A 22,512-nucleotide genomic window follows, 5' to 3' on the forward strand; every position below is an offset into this window, starting at 1 on the left:
CTTGTCTTTCCGAAATTCCTTCAAATCACTGAAAAAAAATCAAATACCATTTGTTCACCAAAACATTTTAGTCTGAGCACAAAATGGTTAGTTTCTCGATTCATACCTATATTGTTTTCGTGAATAAAGGTAAATGTCGGTATTCTTTGTTGCTTTGTTCCGAACACTTGTACCAGCCAGGAATATATCAATATATTTCATGTTTGCCTTTTAATTATGAAATATATCCAAATTAATTGTTTTTATATTTTTTTAATATATCTTTATATTTGTTTGTATACTTGAGAGTAGGCACTAGAATGGATATATATTTTAGAGGTTTTCTTATTTAGTCGGTTTTCGCGATGAAAGCATTCCGCAATTTATTTTTAATTATGATTTGCCGATATCAATTACTTGGTTCGAGTATGTGGTGATATTACTTGGCTTGAGTATGTGGTGATACTACTTCGCTCGAGTATCTGGTAACATTTCTTGGGTCGAAGATCTGGTGATATTACTTGATCTAATTTTCAAGTAATATTACTGCACTCGAGTATCTTATTGATATAACTTGATCTGATTTTCCAGTAATATTACTTCTCTCGAGTATCTGGTGAGATTACTTGATCTGATTTTCCGGTAAAATTATTTGGTTCGATTGGTCCGGTGATATTACTTGTCTCGAGTACGAGGTGTTCCGGTGTCATTACTTAACTCATTCTCTGGTAATATCATTAGACCGTAATATGACGTCACATTTCGAACCAATTATGAGACATTACACTTCTAGTAAGACATTTTGTATGTTAAATGTCCATACATTCGATCACGTTTCTTTCCATTACGACATTAAAACATTTGATATCGACCTTGAAATGTGTCTACTTTTATATAGAGAATACATGGTCAGTGTCTGAAAATATAAGCTGTATGTTGGCGAGGGTAACGAAAGTCCCGAGCCAAAATACAGCTATTATTTTAAGACACTGACCATGTATTCAATTTATCCTACAACAATAAAAAAAATAATCATCAAAAATAATCATTTTGAAGTGAAACGGTGTCAAAAATGACAGAAATATGTTCGCCTTTTAAACGTTGTTTCACTTTGAAGTAGGTCAGTCGAATAGACGCACGTGCTAAGATTCCAAAATACAGCTGTTTTCCGTCACTGCCGTATACAGCAAAAATATATACGGTGGGTGTATTCCGACAATGCGATGGCAGTTGCAGGATAAAAAGACATATATATACTGACACTTCGTCATTGATTAATTTTAAACACATACATATTTTAGATTTAATTTCATTCTCATTATCATTGTCATTATCATTGTCATTATCATTGTCATTATCATTCTCATTATCATTGTCATTATCATCCGGTTTCCGGATACACTGTCATCATAGAAGTTCCCCGTGATAGGATAAAATTTATACAAATAGCACATCATATTATGATCTAATGACGACGTATGAGGATACTCGAATACGTCAGAATGCCAAGATGACGTGTGTTATAACCGTCACAGTATTAGTAAATGCATGAATCCACCGCTTGATACTGTGACAAGCTGAAAAAATACATCGTCGGATACCCACGGTTGATTGAACTACTGTACACTACGCTGCACCTGTCGCACGCTTGTCCAACTATTAAGCACAACAAATGTAAAAGAGCTAAATCTTTTAAGTAAATTTGTGTACGACACAAATAATTTGAGAAAATCTCTGATGTAATGATGTTGTCCATTCTCTAATTAATTGATATAATTATATGTGCAGTGTCCCGTATGTACGCCAACTGAATTTTGTACTATTACATCTGTACAATGCAAATGAGCTGTAAAGCTAAATGCAATAAAGAAATTTGAATTTGAATTTGGGTCAGCTCAGTAAAAAAAATCCCCGTTTCAATGACGCCACTCTATAAATAGAAACCAATATACATAACCCTTTCAGTATAAGAGATTTTCAGATAAGAGGGGAAATGTTTAAACAGTACATTGCCAATATTGCTGCGCCCATGGATGCGTGCATATTCTGTGATAATCACATAGAGAGCAAGAAGTCGTGTTTTAAACGAGAATAATCTATATAGCTAGTACGGCAATATTCGGGGATCTGAGGAACAGTCCACACGTACATGTACGTAGCATGGACTTTGTGTGTCAATAAGCTAAATATAGTATCGAAATTAAACAGCGATTTTGCGGTGTTTAAATAGGCTGAGATTCCTGATAATTGACTTTTCCATCACCTAAGTCTGTATTAATCGATCGGAATATATCTTTTTCAGATAAATTGTATCATTACTACTCTGCTGAAATAGTTGAAACCCGTTGATATTCAATTTCTGGAGCATGTTTTCGAGATCACTCGCCACCACTGCTGTTGATATGCAGCTTCTATAAAGCGTATGTTACCTTCAATCTAATTGACTGAAATTCCGATAGAAAAATTGACGGGGCCAATCAATAAGCCTCTGATGTAAACGAGGATTTGACACAGAGTTGACCCACGGGTGATAATAGCATAGTGCAATCAACCGTCGGTATCCGACGGTGGAAACATGATTTCCCGCTGAAACCTCTAACACTTGACGGATAGTGTTTCCAACGTGAAATAAACCCTCCAAACTGATTGAGTATCTCCAAAATCTGGACATTTCGATGGTCGGTTGGCACCGTGGTAATACATTTGCCCTCCACAGGCGATTCTGTGGCCGGACGAAAGTTTATGAGGTGATCTTGTCCTAAAACGTAGGTTTTCCAAAGGTTTCCGGTTTCCTCCCAAAGTAAAATAAGGCCCGTAGCACGGTTTCACACTGGCCAACAAGAGTGATTCATATACGTTGATATAACTTGTTTCACAGATGTTGTATAGAATAAAGTTTATTAATATCATATCCATATGTTTATCATATTTTGTATATAAATATCTGCTCTTCGCCATTGAAAGTTAGGTCTGTACCCTGTGCTACAGCATTAAGATCAAATAGACTATTTTAACATTTAAAGATGGTATCCCAAAATCAAGAACTGTCTTCTAAATTAAACAGAATATCTCCTAACATCTGTGAGCTAGTTCTCTCGTGTAACAAATTTGATATTGGCTAGCCACACAATTCTCCGGCATCGTAGACAGGCATTGCCACAACGATAGACACCGGGCGGAGAGACGCCATCATATTGTTATGCAATATCTCATGCATTATCAACCATTTGATATTATTCTGGACAAGTACTGCATACTATTAGCTTAGCTGAAAAAATAAATAAGAATGGAAAATAAATAAAAAAAAATTTGAGTATTACATCGGACTAGACCCAAAACATTCAGTCAGAAAATGAATATTAAGTTTTGAAATCATTAAAGCATCCATTATTGTCAGAATAGCTACTAACTGCTACAGTACATGGGAATTCATGTACTTTTTCCGTCAGCGTGGCGGTTTGGCAGTATTAAAAAAACAGAGTTAGTTGATCAATAGATTTTTAAAAATCTAAACACAATCTATCACATGACATTTAATTGCAGCCTATAAGTCTGAAAGGGGTAGCCGCGAAATATCAGCAACGTGCACGTGATGTCTAATAACTGGCAGTTAATTAAGTAAATCTGAATGAATTGTTTTTATTGAGACTGACAATTTTATTATATTTTATGTCTCCTAGTACAATGATTCACGTAATATTATATAACTAAACAATTATAACAAAACATATCAGTTAATTACCCTACTTGATATGTTTGTAGTTTGTGGTGTGTTATATTTGATATGTTTGTAGTTTGGTTTGTGGGGTGTTATATTTGATATGTTTGTAGTTTGTGGGGTGTTATATTTGATATGTGTGTAGTTTGGTTTGTGGGGTGTTATATTTGATATGTTTGTAGTTTGTGGGGTGTTATATTTGATTGGAGTTTGTTTGGTGTTTTGTGTTTTGTGGGTGTTCATTTTGTTGTTTGTGTGTTTGGTTTGTGGGGTGTTATTTGTCTGTTGTTGTTTGGTTTGTGGGGTGTTATATTTGATATGTTTGTAGTTGTTTGTTTTGTGTGGGTGTTATATTTGATTTGTTTGTAGTTTGGTTTGTGGGGTGTTATATTTGATTTGTTTGTAGTTTGGTTTGTGGGTGTTTTATTTTGATTGTTTGTGTTTGTGTGTTGTGTGTTCTCATTTGTATGTTTTGTAGTTTTTGTTTGTGGGGTGTTCTATTTGTATGTGTGTAGTTTGGTTTGTGGGGTGTTCTATTTGTCTGTTTGTAGTTTGGTTTGTGGGGTGTTTTTTGATCTGTTTGTAGTTTGGTTTGTGGGTGTTCTTTTGCTCTGTTTGTTGTTTGTGGGTGTTTTTTGTATGTTTGTCTAGTTTGGTTTGTGGGGTGTTATATTTGATATGTGTGTGTTTGTGGGGTGTTATATTTGATATGTTTGTAGTTTGGTTTGTGGGGTGTTTTTTGATTTTTGTGTTTGGTTTGTGGGTGTTATATTTGCATTGTTGTGTGGTTTGTGGGGTGTTTATTTGTATGTTTGTGTTTGGTTTGTGGGGTGTTTTTTGTTGTGTGTAGTTTTGTGGGGTGTTTTTTGATATGTTTGTAGTTTGGTTTGTGGGGTGTTATATTTGTATTTGTTTGGTGGGTGTATTTGATGTTTGGTGGGGGTGTTTATTTGATATGTTTGTCGTTTTTTTTTTGTTTGTGGTGGTGTTTCATTTGACTATGTTTGTAGTTGTTTGTTTGTGGGGTGTTATATTTGATTTGTTTGTAGTTTGGTTTGTGGTGTGTTATATTTGATATGTTTGTAGTTTGGTTTGTGGGGTGTTATATTTGATTGTTTGTCAGTTTGTGGGGTGTGTTTATTATTTGATTGTTTGTAGTTTGTGTGGGTGTTCTTTTGATATGTTTGTCGTTTGTGGGGTGTTCTCTTTTGCTTTGATTTTTTGTGTTTGTTGTGTGTTACTTTGCATATGTTTTTGTGTTTGGTTTGTGGGGTGTTATTTTGCTCTGTTTGTGTTTGGTTTGTGGGTGTTCTATTTGTCATGTTTGTGTGTTTTGTTTGTGGGGTGTTATTTTGTATTGTTTGTTTTGTTTTGTGGGGTGTTTCTTTTTCATTGTTTTGTGTTTGTGTGTGTTATATTTGCTATGTTTGGTTTGTTTGTGGGGTGTTTTTATGTTGCTCGTGTTTGTGTTTGGTTTGTGGGGTGTATTATTTGTATGTGTTGTGTGTGGTTTTGTGGGGTGTTTATTTGATATGTTTGTAGTCTTGTGGGTGTTTATTTGATATGTTTGTGTTTTGGTTTGTGGGGTGTTCATTTGTACTGTTTGTCGTTGTTTGTTTGTGGGGTGTTACTCTTTGCTATTTGTTTGTGGTTTTGGTTTGTGTTGTGTGTCTTTTGTTGTTTGTCGTTTTGTGGGGTGTTCTTTGATCTGTTTGTCGTTTGTTTGTGGGGTGTTTATTTGATTGTTTGTGTTTGTGTGTGTTTATTGTTGTTTGTCGTGTTTGTTTGTGGTTGTTGTGGTTCTTTTGATTGTTTGTGTTTGGGGTGTTTTTGTGTTGTTTTGGTTGTGGTGTCTTTTGCTTGTTTGTGTTTGGTTTGTGGGGTGTTTCTTTGTCTGTTTGTCGTTTGTGGGGGTGTTCTTTTGTCATGTTTGTGTTGTTTGTGGGGTGTTTCTTTGTTGTTGTGTTGTTTGTGGGTGTTTTTTGTCTGTTTTGTTTGGTTTGTGGGGTGTTTTTTGTTTTGTCGTTTGGTTGGGTGTTTCTTTGCTTGTTTGTTTTGGTTTTTTTGTGTTTGGTTGTGGGTTTCTCTTTGTTTGTTTGTCGTTTTGGTTTGTGGGGTGTTTTGTTTTTCTTTGTTGTTTTGTTGTTTGTGGGGTGTTTTTTGATCTGTTTGTCGTTGTTTGTGGGGTGTTAATTTGATTGTTTGTAGTTTTTGTGGGGTGTTATTTTGATATGTTTTGTGTTTGGTTTGTTATGTTGTTTTGTATTTGTGGTTTATTGTTTTGGTTTGTGGGGTGTTCTTTGTCTGTATGTTTGGGGTGTTATTTTTGTTGTTTGTGGGTGTTTTTGATATGTTTGTGTTTGTTTGGGGTGTTTTCTTTGTAGTTTGTGTGTTTTTTGTTTTTGTTTGTGGGGTTGTATTTTTGTTGTTGTGTTTGTGTTTGTGTGGGGTGTTTTTTGTATGTTTGTTTTGTTTGTGGGGTGTTATATTTGATCTGTTGTGTTTGTTTGTGGGTGTTATTTTGATCTGTTTTAGTTTGGTTTGTGGGGTGTTTTTTGTTTGTTTGTGTTTGTTTGTGGGGTGTTTATTTGATCTGTTTGTGTTTGTTTGTGGGGTGTTTTATTTTGCTGTTTGTGTTTGTTTGTGGGGTGTTTTATTGTCTGTTTGTGTTTTGTTTGGGGTGTTCTTTTGATATGTTTGTTTGTTTGTGGGGTGTTTATCTTTGATTGTTTGTAGTTTGGTTGTGGGGTGTTATTTTGATATGTTGTGTTGGTTTGTGGGGTGTTATATTTGATATGTTTGTAGTTTGTTTGTGGGGTGTTATATTTGATATGTTTGTAGTTTGTTTGTGGGGTGTTCTATTTGCTTGTTTGTCGTTTGGTTTGTGGGGTGTTATCTTTGATTGTTTGTCGTTTTGGTTTTGTGGGGTGTTTTATTTGATCTGTTTGGTTTGTTTGTGGGGTGTTATATTTGTCGTTTGTCGTTTGGTTTGTGGGGTTTTCATATTTGTCTGTTTGTGTTTGTGGGGTGTTATCTTTTGCTCTGTTTGTAGTTTGTTTGGGGGTGTTTATTTGCTTGTGTTGTTGTTTGGTTGTGTGGGGGTGTTATTCTGATATGTTTGTCGTTTGGGGGTTTTGGTGTGTTGTTTGTTGGGTGTCTCTTTGTAGTTGTTTGGTTTTGTGGGGTGTTATCTTTGTAGTTGTGTCGTTGGTTGTGGGGTGTTTTTGTATGTGTGTGTTTGTTGTGTGGGGTGTTTTCTTTGCTTGTGTGTACGTTTGGTTTGTGGGGTGTTATTTTGATTGTTTGTTTGGTTGGGGGTTTATGTTGTTGTGTGTAGTTTGTGGGGTTTATTTTTTTGTGTTTGTGTTTTGGTTTGTGTGGGTGTTATTTTGATTGTTTGTCGTTTGTGGGGTGTTTATTGATATGTTGTAGTTTGGGGTGTTATTTTGAATGTTTTGTTTGGGTGGGGTTTATATTTGATATGTTGTAGTTTGGTTTGTGGGGTGTTTATTTGATATGTTTGTGTTTGTTTGTGGGGTGTTATTTTGATCTGTTTGTCGTTTGGTTTGTGGGGTGTTGTTCTTTTGTTTGTTGTGTTGTGGGGTGTTGTTGTTTGTGGGGTGTTTTTTGTCTGTTGTCGTTTGGTTTGTGGGGTGTTATCTTTGTATGTTTGTAGTTTGGTTGTGGGGTGTTTCTTTGACTTGTTGTGTTTGTGTTTTGTGGGTGTTTTTTGATACTGTTTGTGTTTGTGGGGGTGTTATATTTTGCTAGTTTGTTGTGGGGTATATTTGAATGTTTGTGTTTGTGGGGTGTTTATTTGATTGTTTGTAGTTTTGGGTGTTGTTTGATGTTGTTTTGTGGGGTGTTATATTTGATTGTTGTAGTTGTTTGGGGTTTATTGTATGTTTGAGTTTGTTGTGGGTGTTATATTTGATTGTTGTAGTTTGTGGGGTGTTTTGAAGTTTGAGTTGTGGGGTGTTTTTTGATAGTGAGTTGTTTGTGGGGTGTTAATTTGATTGTATTGTGGTTTTAGGTTTGTGGGGTGTTATATTTGATATGTTTGTGTTGGTTTGTGGGGTGTTTATTGTTTTTAGTTTGTTTTGGTGTTTTTTGTAGTGGTGGTTTGGGGTGTTATTTGATTGTTTGTTTTTGGTGGGGTTTTGTATTTTTGTTTGTTGTGGGGTGTTTTTTGATGTTGTGTTTGTTGGGTTTATTTGATATGTTTGTAGTTTGGGGTGTTATATTGAATGTGTGTAGTTTGTTGGGGTGTTATTGATATGTTGTAGTTTGTGGGGGTGTTTATTGATATGTTTGTAGTGTTGGGGGGTTATATTGATATGTTTGTAGTTTGGTTGTGGGGTGTATTTGATATGTTTGTAGTTTGGTTGTGGGTGTTATTTGATATGTGTGTTTGTTTGTGGTGTTTATTGTATGTGTATGTTGTGGTGTTATTTGATATGTTTGTTGTTGTGGTTTGTTATATTTGTTTTTTTTTAGTTTGTTTGTGGGTGTTATTTGATATGTGTGTAGTTTGGTTTGTGGGGTGTTATATTTGATATGTTTGTAGTTTGGTTTGTGGGGTGTTATTTTGATTGTTTGTAGTTGTTTGTGGGGTGTTATTTTGATATGTTTGTGTTTGGTTGTGGGGTGTTATATTTGTATGTGTTGTGGTTTGGTTTGTGGGGTGTTTATTTGATTGTTTGTAGTTTGTTTGTGGGGTGTTATATTTGATATGTTTGTAGTTTGGTTTGTGGGGTGTTATATTTGATATGTGTGTAGTTTGGTTTGTGGGGTGTATATTTGATATGTTTTGTTTTGGTTTGTGGGTGTTATTTTGATTTGTTTTGTAGTTTTGGTTTGTGGGGTGTTATATTTGATATGTTTGTGTTTTTGTGGGGTGTTTTTTGTTGTTTGTGTTTTGGTTTGTGGGGTGTTATATTTGATATGTGTGTAGTTTGGTTTGTGGGGTGTTATATTTGATATGTTTGTAGTTTGGTTTGTGGGGTGTTTTATTTGATATGTTTGTAGTTTGGTTTGTGTGTGTTATATTTGATTTGTTTGTAGTTTGTGGGGTGTTATATTTGATATGTGTGTAGTTTGGTTTGTGAGGTGTTATATTTGATATGTTTGTAGTTTGTTTGTGGGGTGTTATATTTGATATGTTTGTAGTTTGGTTTGTGGGGTGTTATATTTGATATGTTTGTAGTTTGGTTTGTGGGGTGTTATATTTGATATGTTTGTAGTTTGGTTTGTGGGGTGTTATATTTGATATGTGTGTAGTTTGTTTGTGGGGTGTTATATTTGATATGTGTGTAGTTTGTGGGGTGTTATATTTGATATGTTTGTAGTTTGTGGGGTGTTATATTTGATATGTGTGTAGTTTGTGTGTGTTATATTTGATATGTTTGTAGTTTGTGGTGTGATATTTTTGATATGTTTGTAGTTTAGTTAGTTCGGTATTAGAATTGATATTTTGGTACTTTGTTTTGGCGGAATTGTTCTTGATATTATGTAGTTTGTGTTTTGAATATCATTAATATCACACCTCTTTGAAAGGAATTGTGAAATATGTATTTGTACGGGCTAAATTCGTCAAATATTCAAACAAGGATGTCTTATACAATGCAGAAATAACTTAAACCTTAACCACATTTGCAATACTATATCTAAATATGTATTTATATAACATTTTTGCTACACGTTTTTGTATTGACCATTTCACCGTTAGCATGTGTAAATACCTGAAAGTATCATTATTTTTTTGGCTTCGAAACTTGATATTTTTTTTTGCGAATCGTCCACAAATATATATAAACCACAAATAATGCATTTTTTTTGGCATATTTTACCATTAAATTATCAGAGACAAGGTAACCGCACAACTTCATTGATAATTTCATATACGATGTTCTCTAAGGAATGAATTGGACTCATTTTGTCGTTTGGATTGGTCCAAAACGCGAACCATTAATTTGTTCTTATGCCACGATTGTTTCTAACCTAGAGGATCCAATGTGTGGATTTAAGTTCAGTAACAATATCCTATAAAATCTCTTCTAATTGCTCATTTACTACCATTACTGCATGACAACCACCAAATCGGTTCTCGGAACTACTGAATTATTCTACACAGTTAAGACTATCGCTTTCGGCTACCTGTCATATTTTTTTTTCAATATTAACCGCAGAATCGTAATTTCTTCATAATTATCCGAAGACCGGTAATTTCTTCATAAGTGACAGTGGGCCTGTCATTTTCAAAACTCCACTCCAATCATGAAGCCATAACTATCTGGTAGATAAATCACACTGTTAGCGCAGGATCTAGAGAGATAACAGTAGATGAAGAGTATGGACAATTAAATGAAAACTATGGACAGGTTGATGAAGACTATGGACAGGTTGATGAAGACTATGGACAGGTTGATGAAGACTATGGACAGGTTGATAAAGACAACGGAAATTGTGATGAAGACTATGAACAAGTTGATGAAGGCTATAGAAAAGTTGATGCAGAAAATAGACAAATTGATGAAGACTAGAAACAAGTTGATGAATAATACGGACAGGTTGATGAAGGCTATGGACAAGTTGATGAAGGCAATGGACAAGTTGATGAAGGCAATGTTCATTGGACAAGTTGATGAAGTCTAGAAAAAGTTGATGAAGATTATGGACAAGTTGATGAAGGTTATGGACAAGTTGATGAAGGTTATGGAAAAGTTTATGAATATTACGGACAGGTTGATGAAGGCTATGGACAAGTTGATGAAGGCAATGGACAAGTTGATGAAGGCTATGGACCAGTTGATAAAGTCTAGAAAAAGTTGATGAAGATTATGGACAGGTTGATTAAGATTATAGTAACTGTTTCGAAGTAACTGTCGAAAGCTAAAGTAGGTAAATGAGTCCTGGAATGTGGGTAACTGTATACATAGTGTCAGCATGAAATCCGATTCTTAATCATAATTATGTTAATAAATTTGAAACAGAGACTTTGTTGTGAATATGATTTGGTTTATCACTATAATAAACATTTGTCTGTTTCTCTGTTTGTCTGTCTGTATGAGGTTCCTTCGAAGCAAGATTATCGGACATAGGTTTAGTAAATCAGTTTTACGCTGAACATGTTTTCTGTTTGCTCATCACTTTTTTTTTCATTCCTTAACTAGATATGTCTTTAAAGATCGGTTCCTGCGTATTTGCGCTTCCACGGTGACACAATATTTATGATGAAATACTTAAAGTTGAAAAAAACCCTCATAATAATATCACGATTAATATTTTAATCACGTTATTTCGGAGAATCATCATTCGCTTACCACTTTATTCGCTTTATAATAATTATATATAATATAACGGAACATCACGTGATGATTTCGAGCCAATGAGCTTCCATGCAGGTCGTGGAATGTGTGACAATAGTCAACGCTAACTTGTATATATATACAATAGGCGGAAGTAAAATTCCTACTGTGACATATTATCGTGGTCGACAGGGACAAGCTGGGCCGTATAAATATGACTGCGACAGATTGAGAAAACAGAGCTAGCTAGAGACAATGTAGATCAAAACATATCGACCACGTCTGACTTCATATCGCGAAAAGAGAGTAATAGAATCTAACATGGGTCTGTTCCGTAAACAGGGATATCTCAAACCGAGTGTAAGAGTTTGGCCAATCAGCACGTGGTCAGCTGGTCAGCCAAATTCATACACGAAGGTTGAGACATTCTTGTTCGCGGAACAGACCCATGTTTGATTATTTTCTCACATACTTGCATGCAAATGCAAATTTTTATGAAAGTTTTCATCGCGCCATCCGCAGTGCTCTTTTAAATGTGCGTCTGTAAACAAAAATCACCTGAATACATTTTTCCCATCCTACTAATCGCAAGAATGAAGAAAGAAATCCACGTGTACCCTTTTAGTTATGATACACAAACATATCCTTTGTATAGTTTTGTGGACCCTTTCTACAGGACACCTTTTTGATAGGAAGGTCGGAAATCAAGTTGACATCTCTTTTCACTGTGACGTTTTGATTTAAGAGTTTAAAGTAATCTCTTTACATGAGTGCAAGTTAAAAATATGTTACTATTTAAGTATCGTTTTAAATCGAAGGACCTGTTTGTACACAAGTTCATCCCCATTTTTGGACAGTTCCTAAGACAGTTCCTAAGAAAGGGTACTAAGACAGTCCCTAAGACAGGTCTTAAGACAGTTCCGAAGACAGTTCCTATAAAAGGTCTTAAGACAGTTCCTAAGAGAGCTCCTAAGCCAATTTAAAGACAATTCATGAGACATGACCTAAGACAGTTCCTGGGGAAATTCCTATGGCAACTTCCAAGGCAGGTCTTAAGACAGTTCTTTAGATAAATCCTTTGACAGTTCCTAAGACATTTCCTAAGACAGTTCCTAAGACAATTCCTAACACTGTTCCTAAGATAGTTCCTGAGACATGTCCTAAGACAGTTTCTTAGACATGTCATAAGACAGTTCCAAAGACAGTTCCTATAACAGGTCCAAAGACAGTCCCTCTGACATGGCCTAAGACAGTTCCTAAGACATGTATTAAGACATTCTTAAGACATGTCCTAAGACAATTTCTATGACATGTCATGAGGCAGTTTCTTAGACAGTTCCTAAGGCAGTTCCTTATACATCTGTATATGTCCTCAGACCGTTCATAAATCAGTTCCTATAATATGTCCTAGGATAGTTCCTAAGATATGTCCTAAGACAGTTCTTAAGACAGTTCCTAGCACATGTTCTAAGACATATCATAAGACAGTTCCGAAGACAGTTTTTAAGGCATGTCGTAAGACAGGTCCTAGAAAAAGTCCTAAGACAGTTCCTCAGACATGTACTAAAACTGTTCCAAAGACAGTTCCTAAGACAGTTCATAAGACATGTCCTAAGACAGTTCCTAAGACAGTTCCTAAGACATATCCTAAGACAGTTCCGAAGACAGTCCATAAGACATTTCCTAAGACATGTCCTAAGACACTCCCTAAGACATTTCCTAAGACATGTCCTAAGACATCTGCTAAGACATTTTTCTAAGACATGTCCTAAGACATCTGCTAAGACATTTTCTAAGACATGTCCTAAAACAGTTCCTAATACAGTTCCTAAGACATGTCCTAAGACAGTTCCTAAGACATGTCCTAAGACAGTTCACAAATCACGGTAGAACGGTGCCACGTGTTTAAACTTCATTAGCTTGATTCGGAAAATGCATCTTGCTTTAAGGGTATCTCTACAAATATGATATTGATGCAAAGCTCATAATTTAGACAACCCGGGAAAAATATTAAATGTCACATATATTTTCACCGGGGACAAAGATTAAGTATAAATACGCGGGAACCCATCGATATCTTTATCCAAAAAGGGATTTTCTTTGAAAGACTATTCAATCAGATTGGTCCGGCTGAACTGTAGCCAAACGGCTGTCCTAACACATATAAAAAAAATATCAAAACAAAAGTTTCGTATGCCTTTAGAAGTACCGCTTCATGTAAACACCAACCCCAAATCCAACCCCAACCTCTATACTATCCAGACAGTTACGCTCCATTTAAGTCACATACGTACCGCTCATGTATCGATAAACATTCAGTTAAGCACATTTTAATATATAGTTAGCTGGTTTACTTATCTATTTCAAGTTACAGCAAAGTAGTACACACGGCATTGGTAACAAAGTAGTACACACGGCATTGGTAACACAGTTTGATAATGACGTTTTAATATTACGAATACAAAGTCTGTGTCGGCGTCGGCCCTATCGTCGGTGGGTAACTACATTTACCGACCGCTTGTCGGCACAGTCATGATTTTGATCATTTTTAGTAGTTTGTAGTTGTGAATTATAACGAGAACGACTGCTGCACGTCAAAATATTTATCATAAATCATATTTAAGTTTTCTCCGATGGATTACATTTTGTGCCTAGCGAGCAGGTGTGACATTAACCATTATATCATGATTGCAACTGCCATATACCCATCGATGTTTTTTTCATTCTGTGTCCTCTGCATAACCATGCAGCGAAAATGTCATGTATCAGATGTAAAGAAGCTACCTCTAGGAAACAAACAGCATAATTGATTTCCAACTCTATTTCAATACACAGAACTCTCTAAGTTCTCTAGCCATATAAGAATGACCAGATCATAGGCTAGCTTCTACTCGGCAGCTGTTTGCAAAAAAATTCAATTGATTAATCCTTTTCTTCTTCCGACATTTCTTAATCCTCTAATGCGATATTATGCACAATATCAATACTGATTCGCGATGCACTTCAAAGAAGGTGATCTCTCTCTTTCGTTTACAATAATGTCTTTTAAAGAATAAATGAAACTGAAAAGAATGCAACATTAGAAAGAGACCTCGTGTGTGAAGCAATACTTTGTGAAAGAGATGAACTCACTGCTCCAAATCCTAGCCATTTTTTATATGATGCTAGGAGAATAAAAGTAATTAAACATTAAACAGGTTACTGGTTTTAAATGAATGTCACATCATATACTTTCTGCATGTTAGCGATAAGATGGAATGATCTTTTGAAAAACAAGAGCAATCATATTGAAAAAAAACAAAACAATTAACGTTGAGTAACATATATTCAAATTAACCGGACACTATTCTGAGGTGTATTTACATTAACCGGACACTATTCTGAGGTGTCTTTACATTAACCGGACACTATTCTGATGTGTATTTACATTATCCGGACACTATTCTGATGTGTATTTACATTAACCGGACACTATTCTGATGTGTATTTACATTATCCGGACACTATTCTGAGGTGTATTTACATTAACCGGACAATATTCTGAGGTGTATTTACATTAACCGGACACTATTCTGAGGTGTATTTACATTAACCGGACACTATTCTGAGGTGTATTTACATTAACCGGACACTATTCTGAGGTGTATTTACATTAACCGGACACTATTCTGAGGTGTATTTACATTAAACGGACACTATTCTGATGTGTATTTACATTAACCGGACACTTTCTGATGTGTATTTACATTATCCGGACACTATTCTGAGGTGTATTTACATTAACCGGACACTATTCTGAGGTGTCTTTACATTAACCGGACACTATTCTGAGGTGTATTTACATTAACCGGACACTATTCTGAGGTGTATTTACATTAACCGGACACTATTCTGATGTGTATTTACATTAACCGGACAATATTCTGAGGTGTATTTACATTAACCGGACACTATTCTGAGGTGTATTTACATTAACCGGACACTATTCTGAGGTGTATTTACATTAACCGGACACTATTCTGAGGTGTATTGACATTAACCGGACACTATTCTGAGGTGTATTTACATTAACCGGACACTATTCTGAGGTGTATTGACATTAACCGGACACTATTCTGATGTGTATTTACATTAACCGGACACTATTCTGAGGTGTATTTACATTAACCGGATACTAATCTGAGGTGTATTTACATTAACCGGACACTATTCTGAGGTGTATTTACATTAACCGGACACTATTCTGAGGTGTATTTACATTAACCGGACACTATTCTGAGGTGTATTGGTAATAACATTATCCAGACACTATTCTGAAGTGTATTTACATTAACCGGACACTATTCTGAAGTGTATTTACATTAACCGGACACTATTCTGATGTGTATTTACATTAACCGGACACTATTCTGTGGTGTATTTACATTAACCGGACACTATTCTGTGGTGTATTTACATTAACCGGACACTAATCTGAGGTGTATTTACATTAACCGGACACTATTCTGAGGTGTATTTACATTAACCGGACACTATTCTGAGGTGTATTTACATTAACCGGACAATATTCTGATGTGTATTTACATTAACCGGACAATATTCTGAGGTGTATTTACATTAACCGGACACTATTCTGAGGTGTATTTACATTAACCGGACACTATTCTGAGGTGTATTTACATTAACCGGACACTATTCTGAGGTGTATTTACATTAACCGGACACTATTCTGAGGTGTATTTACATTAACCGGACACTATTCTGATGTGTATTTACATTAACCGGACACTATTCTGTGGTGTATTTACATTAACCGGACACTATTCTGAAGTGTATTTACATTAACCGGATACTAATCTGACGTGTATTTACATTAACCGGATACTAATCTGACGTGTATTTACATTAACCGGACACTATTCTGACGTGTATTTACATTAACCGGATACTAATCTGACGTGTTTTCCCATCAACCGAATACCATTCTGAGGTATATTTACATTAAATTGACACTCTTATACATTAGAGTATGGCAAGGATATATGTATTACGATAATCGATAGGAAGTTCCTCTATCAGAGTTATATATTCAGTCCATATTAAGTGAAATAACTGCAAATTGGATGTCTGTGCCACGTGTAAATGATACTCATAGATATAATTGTAGCAAATCAAACTCATTAAAGATATTTTATCCCTCAGTACCTCATTTGGGTCACTCTAACAACCTCTCTATCGGACACGTGTCAAACATTATTCCCAATTACACACACTGGCTGGCCTTATTTTATCAGGAACACAGTTAGCGCAATCTTGGTTGCACCACGCACGTCATAGGCGATTCCTGTTTAGAAAAGACAACATCGATCGAGTATATTAAAAATATTATCATATCTCAAAAAAATTTGCAAAAGTGTTGTTATGCATATTTTTTCGTATCTGCATACAATTTCCTGCACAAGAGGGAGTCGGAAACCAGCTTTAAAGCAAGATTAGACTTGCTGTGTCTTCAGCAAAGTAATAGAATCAAAGAGTAAATGTCTCCTTTCTGCACTGAAAGCATTTCGCCTATTTATGATATTGCTCATTACGCATTGCTTCTACAGGAAACATTCTGTTTGAGCTAATTACAATTTCTTTGCACTGTTTCAACAAGAAACATTCTGTCAGAACTAATTACACTTTTTTTGCACTGTTTCAACAAGAAACATCCTGTTTGAGCTAATCACAATTTCTTTTCACCGTTTTAACAAGAAACATGCTGTGTGAGGTAATTACACTTTCTTTGCAGTGTTTCTTAAGGAAAAATTCTATTTGAGCTTATTATACTTTCTTTGCACTTTTTCTACGGGAAACATTCTGTTTGAGCTAATTACACTTTCTTTGTACTGTTTCTACAGGAAACATTCTGTTTGAGCTAATTACACTTTCTTTGCAGTGTTTCTACAGGAAACATTCTGTTTGAGCTAATTACACTTTCTTTGTACTGTTTCTACAGGAAACATTCTGTTTTAGCTAATTACACTTTTTTTGCAGTGTTTCTGCAGGAAACATTCTGTTTGAGCTAATTACACTTTCTTTGTACTGTTTCTACAGGAAACATTCTGTTTGAGCTAATTACACTTTCTTTGAACTGTTTCTACAGGAAACATTCTGTTTGAGCTAATTACACTTTCTTTGTACTGTTTCTACAGGAAACATTCTGTTTGAGCTAATTACACTTTCTTTGTACTGTTCTAAGGGAAACATTCTGTTTGAGCTAATTACACTTTCTTTGTACTGTTTCTACAGGAAACATTCTGTTTGAGCTAATTACACTTTCTTTGTACTGTTCTAAGGGAAACATTCTGTTTGAGCTAATTACACTTTCTTTGAACTGTTTCTAAAGGAAACATTCTGTTTGAGCTAATTACACTTTCTTTGTACTGTTCCAACAGGAAACACTGTTTGAGCTAAGTACACTTTCTTTGAACTGTTTCTAGAGGAAACATTCTGTTTGAGCTAATTACACTTTCTTTGTACTGTTTCTACAGGAAACATTCTGTTTGAGCTAATTACACTTTCTTTGAACTGTTTCTAAAGGAAACATTCTGTTTGAGCTAATTACACTTTCTGTGTAATGTTCTAAAGGAAACATTCTGTTTGAGCTAATTACACTTTCTGTGTACTGTTCTAAAGGAAACATTCTGTTTGAGCTAATTACACTTTCTTTGTACTGTTTCTAAAGGAAACATTCTGTTTGAGCTAATTACACTTTCTTTGCAGTGTTTCTAAAGGAAAGATTCTGTTTGAGCTAATTACACTTTCTTTGTACTGTTTCTAAAGGGAACATTCTGTTTGAGCTAATTACACTTTCTTTGTAATGTTCCAACGGGAAACACTCTGTTTGAGCTAATTACACTTTCTTTGAACTGTTTCTCAAGGAAACATTCAGTTTGAGCTAATTACACTTTCTGTGTAATGTTCTAAAGGGAACATTCTGTTTGAGCTAGTTACACTTTTTTTGCAGTGTTCTAAAGGGAACATTCTGTTTGAGCTAATTACACTTTCTTTGCACTGTTTCTAAAGGGAACATTCTGTTTGAGCTAGTTACACTTTTTTTTGCAGTGTTCTAAAGGGAACATTCTGTTTGAGCTAATTACACTTTCTTTGTAATGTTCTAAAGGAAACAATCTGTTTGAGCTAGTTACACTTTCTTTGCAGTGTTTTTCCAGGAAACACTCTGTTTGAGCTAGTTACACTTTCTTTGCAGTGTTTTTCCAGGAATCATTCTGAGCTAATTCATCATTCCTGTTATCTGCTTATACACGACTATGAGGTAAAATATGAGTCCGCCAAAATATGCACAGTTACAGTATTTTTTGATGTGCAGCAATTTGCAAATGCTGTGAATGTTAAGTAAAAGATAATTTAGAATTGGTTTGTTTTTGTTTAACGTCCTATTAACAGCCAGGGTCATTTAAGGACGTGCCAGGTTTTGGAGGTGGAGGAAAGCCGGAGTACCCGGAGAAAAACCACCGGCCTACGGTCAGTACCTGGCAACTGCCCCACGTAGGTATCGAACTCGCAACCCAGAGGTGGAGGGCTAGTGTTAAAGTGTCGGGACACCTTAACCACTCGGCCACCGCGGCCCCTCGCGAGAGGGAAATATATGCTGATTACACAGAGTTTATTTGATCGCGAGAATTTTTCACCACGCGTATTATTTAGATATCAATTTGCGTTATCCCGAACTACAAACGAAGGTTGTTCGATCGCAAACATTACCCCCAAGCGTATAGTTTACATATCGAAATCGTGAAATTAACCCCTCGCGAAAATAACAACGTTTACAGTACATTCTATTTTGTCCTGAATATATTGATTTGCTTCTATTGTCCAGACATAAAACTATATACTAGTAACATTAGTTCAAGGGGAACATTATCGCGGCTATATTACTATACTTATCAAATTCTGCAAATAAAACTTACAAAGTCTTGTTATATTTGTTCACCAATCGAATCAAAAAGCAAACATTATGCCGAGTTTGAACACAACGAGGTGATAATCATGCTGATATCAAACAAACAGTATCTTGACCGCATGGGCGAACTATTTTCTTTTTGACATATTCTATTTCCTTGCGTAAAATGATGTCCGATGGTAGTTGATATGCCTATTGGTTTCATTTTCACAATTCAAACTTTCATTCTAAATTATCTCTTAAGCCTCATTTGATGTAGCTTTGTATGGTGTGTATCATCGAGGAAACAGAAGACGCTCACTATACCAGACACCTGGTCCTGTCTTATTTTTTTTCCGTGTACCTTTTTCAACAATAACATTTGTTGTGTTTTTTATCAATGACTTAATTACAACGGCGTTTCACAAGGATTAAACATAACAGATAACACTGATTGATTGAAACGCTAATACCCCCCCACTTTATTGGCGCATTACGACACTCTTTAGCCAAACAAATGTAGGCTATCAGAAAATAACGCATTTCATGCAACATGTCAACAAGAAAAGCAAAACCTTATTACATACAATTTGTCTGTGTTTTTACGTGGCGAGATAGAAAACTTGCGAAATTGCTAAACAAATAGATATGAAGCTTTGTAACTGATTTTTATGATGACCTCATCATAAAAATCAGTTACAAAGCTTCATATCTATTTGTTTAGCAATTTCGCAAGTTTTCTATCTCGCCACGTAAAAACACAGACAAAAATGCCTTGGCCCAATGTGTTATCTACAGAAACGATTTTTTGTTTGGCGAGCGTTTGATATCCGTACTAATATGTCTATCACATGCAAGCGAGGACGACCCAACATCATATATGCCATAAATATATAATTAATATCCTTTCACAGACATGGGCAAATTATTTGTTTCTATTTCAAGCCACATATTGAAAAGCAATAATGAATAACGTTGTGTTGTGTCCATTCTGATGGATAAAGTTCAGCTGAAGTGATTGACATGCAAACAACACAAAACAAATTAATTACACAAATTGTCCACTTTTCGTTCTTTATTAGCTCTGTTGTAATGACACGGGTCAAACATGTGTTAATTAGCTATGATTTTAATACATTTGATTAACTTTTGGAAATGAAAAGAGCATAATCAGAAACAAATTTCAGCAGTGTCATCACGTTTTCTAGGAAATTTTCACAGCCAAGCAGTTAAATATGAAAAGAAAAATCAAGTCAACTTCAAAACAATGAAAAGTCGATTGAATTAAGAAGTTAGGAAAACGCGATGAAACAAGACATTTACGAAAACATGGGGTAACCACACCTCAATACTAAACTCTTTAGTCGAAAAAGACATTTACATGAAAAGTGATTTTTTTCAGCAATTGAAAAGTCAACATTATAGACGACTTCCACAATGATCATGTCAGGGTATCGGGCCGACCATATCTGCGCCATTGAAACGTTCTTTTTTAATAACGCCGATGTGGCGCAGCGGTATAAGCTGCGGGTATTTCTGGCTAGGCGATTGGGTGCCGTAGATCGTGAGTTCGAGGCCCGGTCAGGGCAAGAGTCAAAAAGTTGTCTTCCTTCGTCATTTGTGTTGCTAAGTTACATGTATATATAACTTAGCAATACAAATGACGAAGGAAGACAACTTTTTGACTCGTGCCCTGACCGGGCCTCGTATATATATATACAAATGTATTGAAATTGTAGGATTTTGTAATGTCTTTGTACCCATGTTCTGAGAAAGTATTTGAATAAAATCAGCTTCGCATACAATAATATAAAATCAACGTCATAGTATTTGAAATTAATAAAAGGGACAACCGAATTAAAAAACGGAATTTCTCAGTCAAGACAAAAGCTTATATATATAATTTATGATTTTCCACATGCCTAGATAAAATGACAGTAAAGACACAAGATTTAGTGTTAATAAGAAAACAAAAAGATTGAGCTGTTATTATAAGAAAGTTAATCCCAAGAAAACTAATATATATATATATATAGCCGTGTATCACAGAAACACAATGATGATAGCAAAAACTCGTCCTAATATGACCCCATTGGCTGCAAATACAGTATAACCCTCTAGAAGCAATCATTTTATCTGTAGCAAGCCTCCATTATGTTATTTAGGATCCGTTGTTGTATTCGCTCATTGCTAAAAGCTCAAAAATAATTGGCTTTGAATAACTACTTATTATCCGAACCAATGTTTTATGGCGCCTACTCATTACCTATCTACCGTCATATTTAATGTGTTGTGTTGTCTACCACATTAATCAGAAAAAATGGTCACCCTGTAGGCCAGTATTGATCTGCTCTCGGCTTTGAATCAACCGAGATGTTTTTCTTAATCACGTCAATTGTTTTTGCTCAGTTACGTCACCCGAAGCGAGACCGCTTTCTCTTTTTGTTAGAATTCCGTGCGATGTTAGCTGTGAAACTCTGTTAGCTAGGTGATACAGTATAGCTTGCTTGTATAATATAATGCCGTTTAGATAGGTTTGTCTCAAAAAGACATTAGGTTTGGTTAAGATGATTTGCTTGAAGAAACCAGAATAAATAATACATTCAGTGTGTGCTTAGGGTGCAGCTTCCTAGTGTGTCTGTCTTCATATATCACCTCCCTGTCTTAAATTGCACAGCACAAATGTTGAGTAAACAAAAGGGCCATTAATGTAGCCGATTATCACCTTTCAGTACTCAAAATGAATAAATTCTTCAGGTACCGATTTCAAGATAAGATCCCTGTGGACTCAATTTCCAATTACGTAAGCGATTTCAAAAGTGGGTAGCCGAGCTTATATTCAGAGCTGATGACATTAAAAATGAATACAAAAACATATCTTGTTTTTATATCCATTATCACGTTTTTTGTGTCTTTAAAGGCTTAATATACATTTTGACGATCGTTTTCTATAATTTGTTGAAGACGTTACGAGTCCCATTCGACTGTTACATTAATATGTCATCAGCGCATAACGTAAAAATGACGTCGCAGTTTGTAATGTGTCTTTTTCGCCAGATACAAAGGTGTGATAATTTCTAAGATAAAAGACTCCATCAACAAAAGTGATAAGGGTACTACTAAGTTTATACACTAACGTTAACGTATATATTTTTGTTTATCCTTAAACACCTGTCCATATGGCTGTAGTAAATAATGCACATAGGTAAGTTTTGCCCTTTTTATAGCAATTGTAAAACATTACATAGCAAACATAATACTCGCTGTTCTTTGTAGGTAACTTATTATGGTAGGAAATCGGGGCATCCGTGAAGGACCCATGTGGTCGGGACAGGAGGCCCAATAAAACCATTCCGCCATTCGACAATACCTATAATGGTTTTATAGGTAGAAAATGTGTATATATAAATATACGAAAAGATAATGGACACGCATTCATCATATATCACTTAATTTTTCTGACATTCTTTAGATTTTGATTTAATCGAAATGTTTGACTAGTTCATGATTTGAATAGTTTACTATTTGACTGCTTGATTATTTGACTAGTTTACTATTAGACT

At 35.3% G+C, this 22,512-nt stretch overlaps 1 protein-coding gene across 1 annotated transcript in view; it reads right to left on the reverse strand.

The window, feature by feature from the left end:
- Window positions 1–10,347: 10,347 nt before the first annotated feature.
- Window positions 10,348–22,512, reverse strand: part of LOC117317455 — a 30,644-nt gene continuing 18,479 nt past the window's right edge. Inside the window, exon 3 of the mRNA XM_033872266.1 lies at window positions 10,348–10,514. Within this exon, the coding sequence (XP_033728157.1) occupies window positions 10,348–10,514 (167 nt within the window). The remainder of the gene's footprint in view (window positions 10,515–22,512) is intronic.

This window comes from Pecten maximus, chromosome 19, assembly GCF_902652985.1.
Source record: "Pecten maximus chromosome 19, xPecMax1.1, whole genome shotgun sequence".
Lineage (NCBI taxonomy): Eukaryota > Metazoa > Mollusca > Bivalvia > Pectinida > Pectinidae > Pecten > Pecten maximus.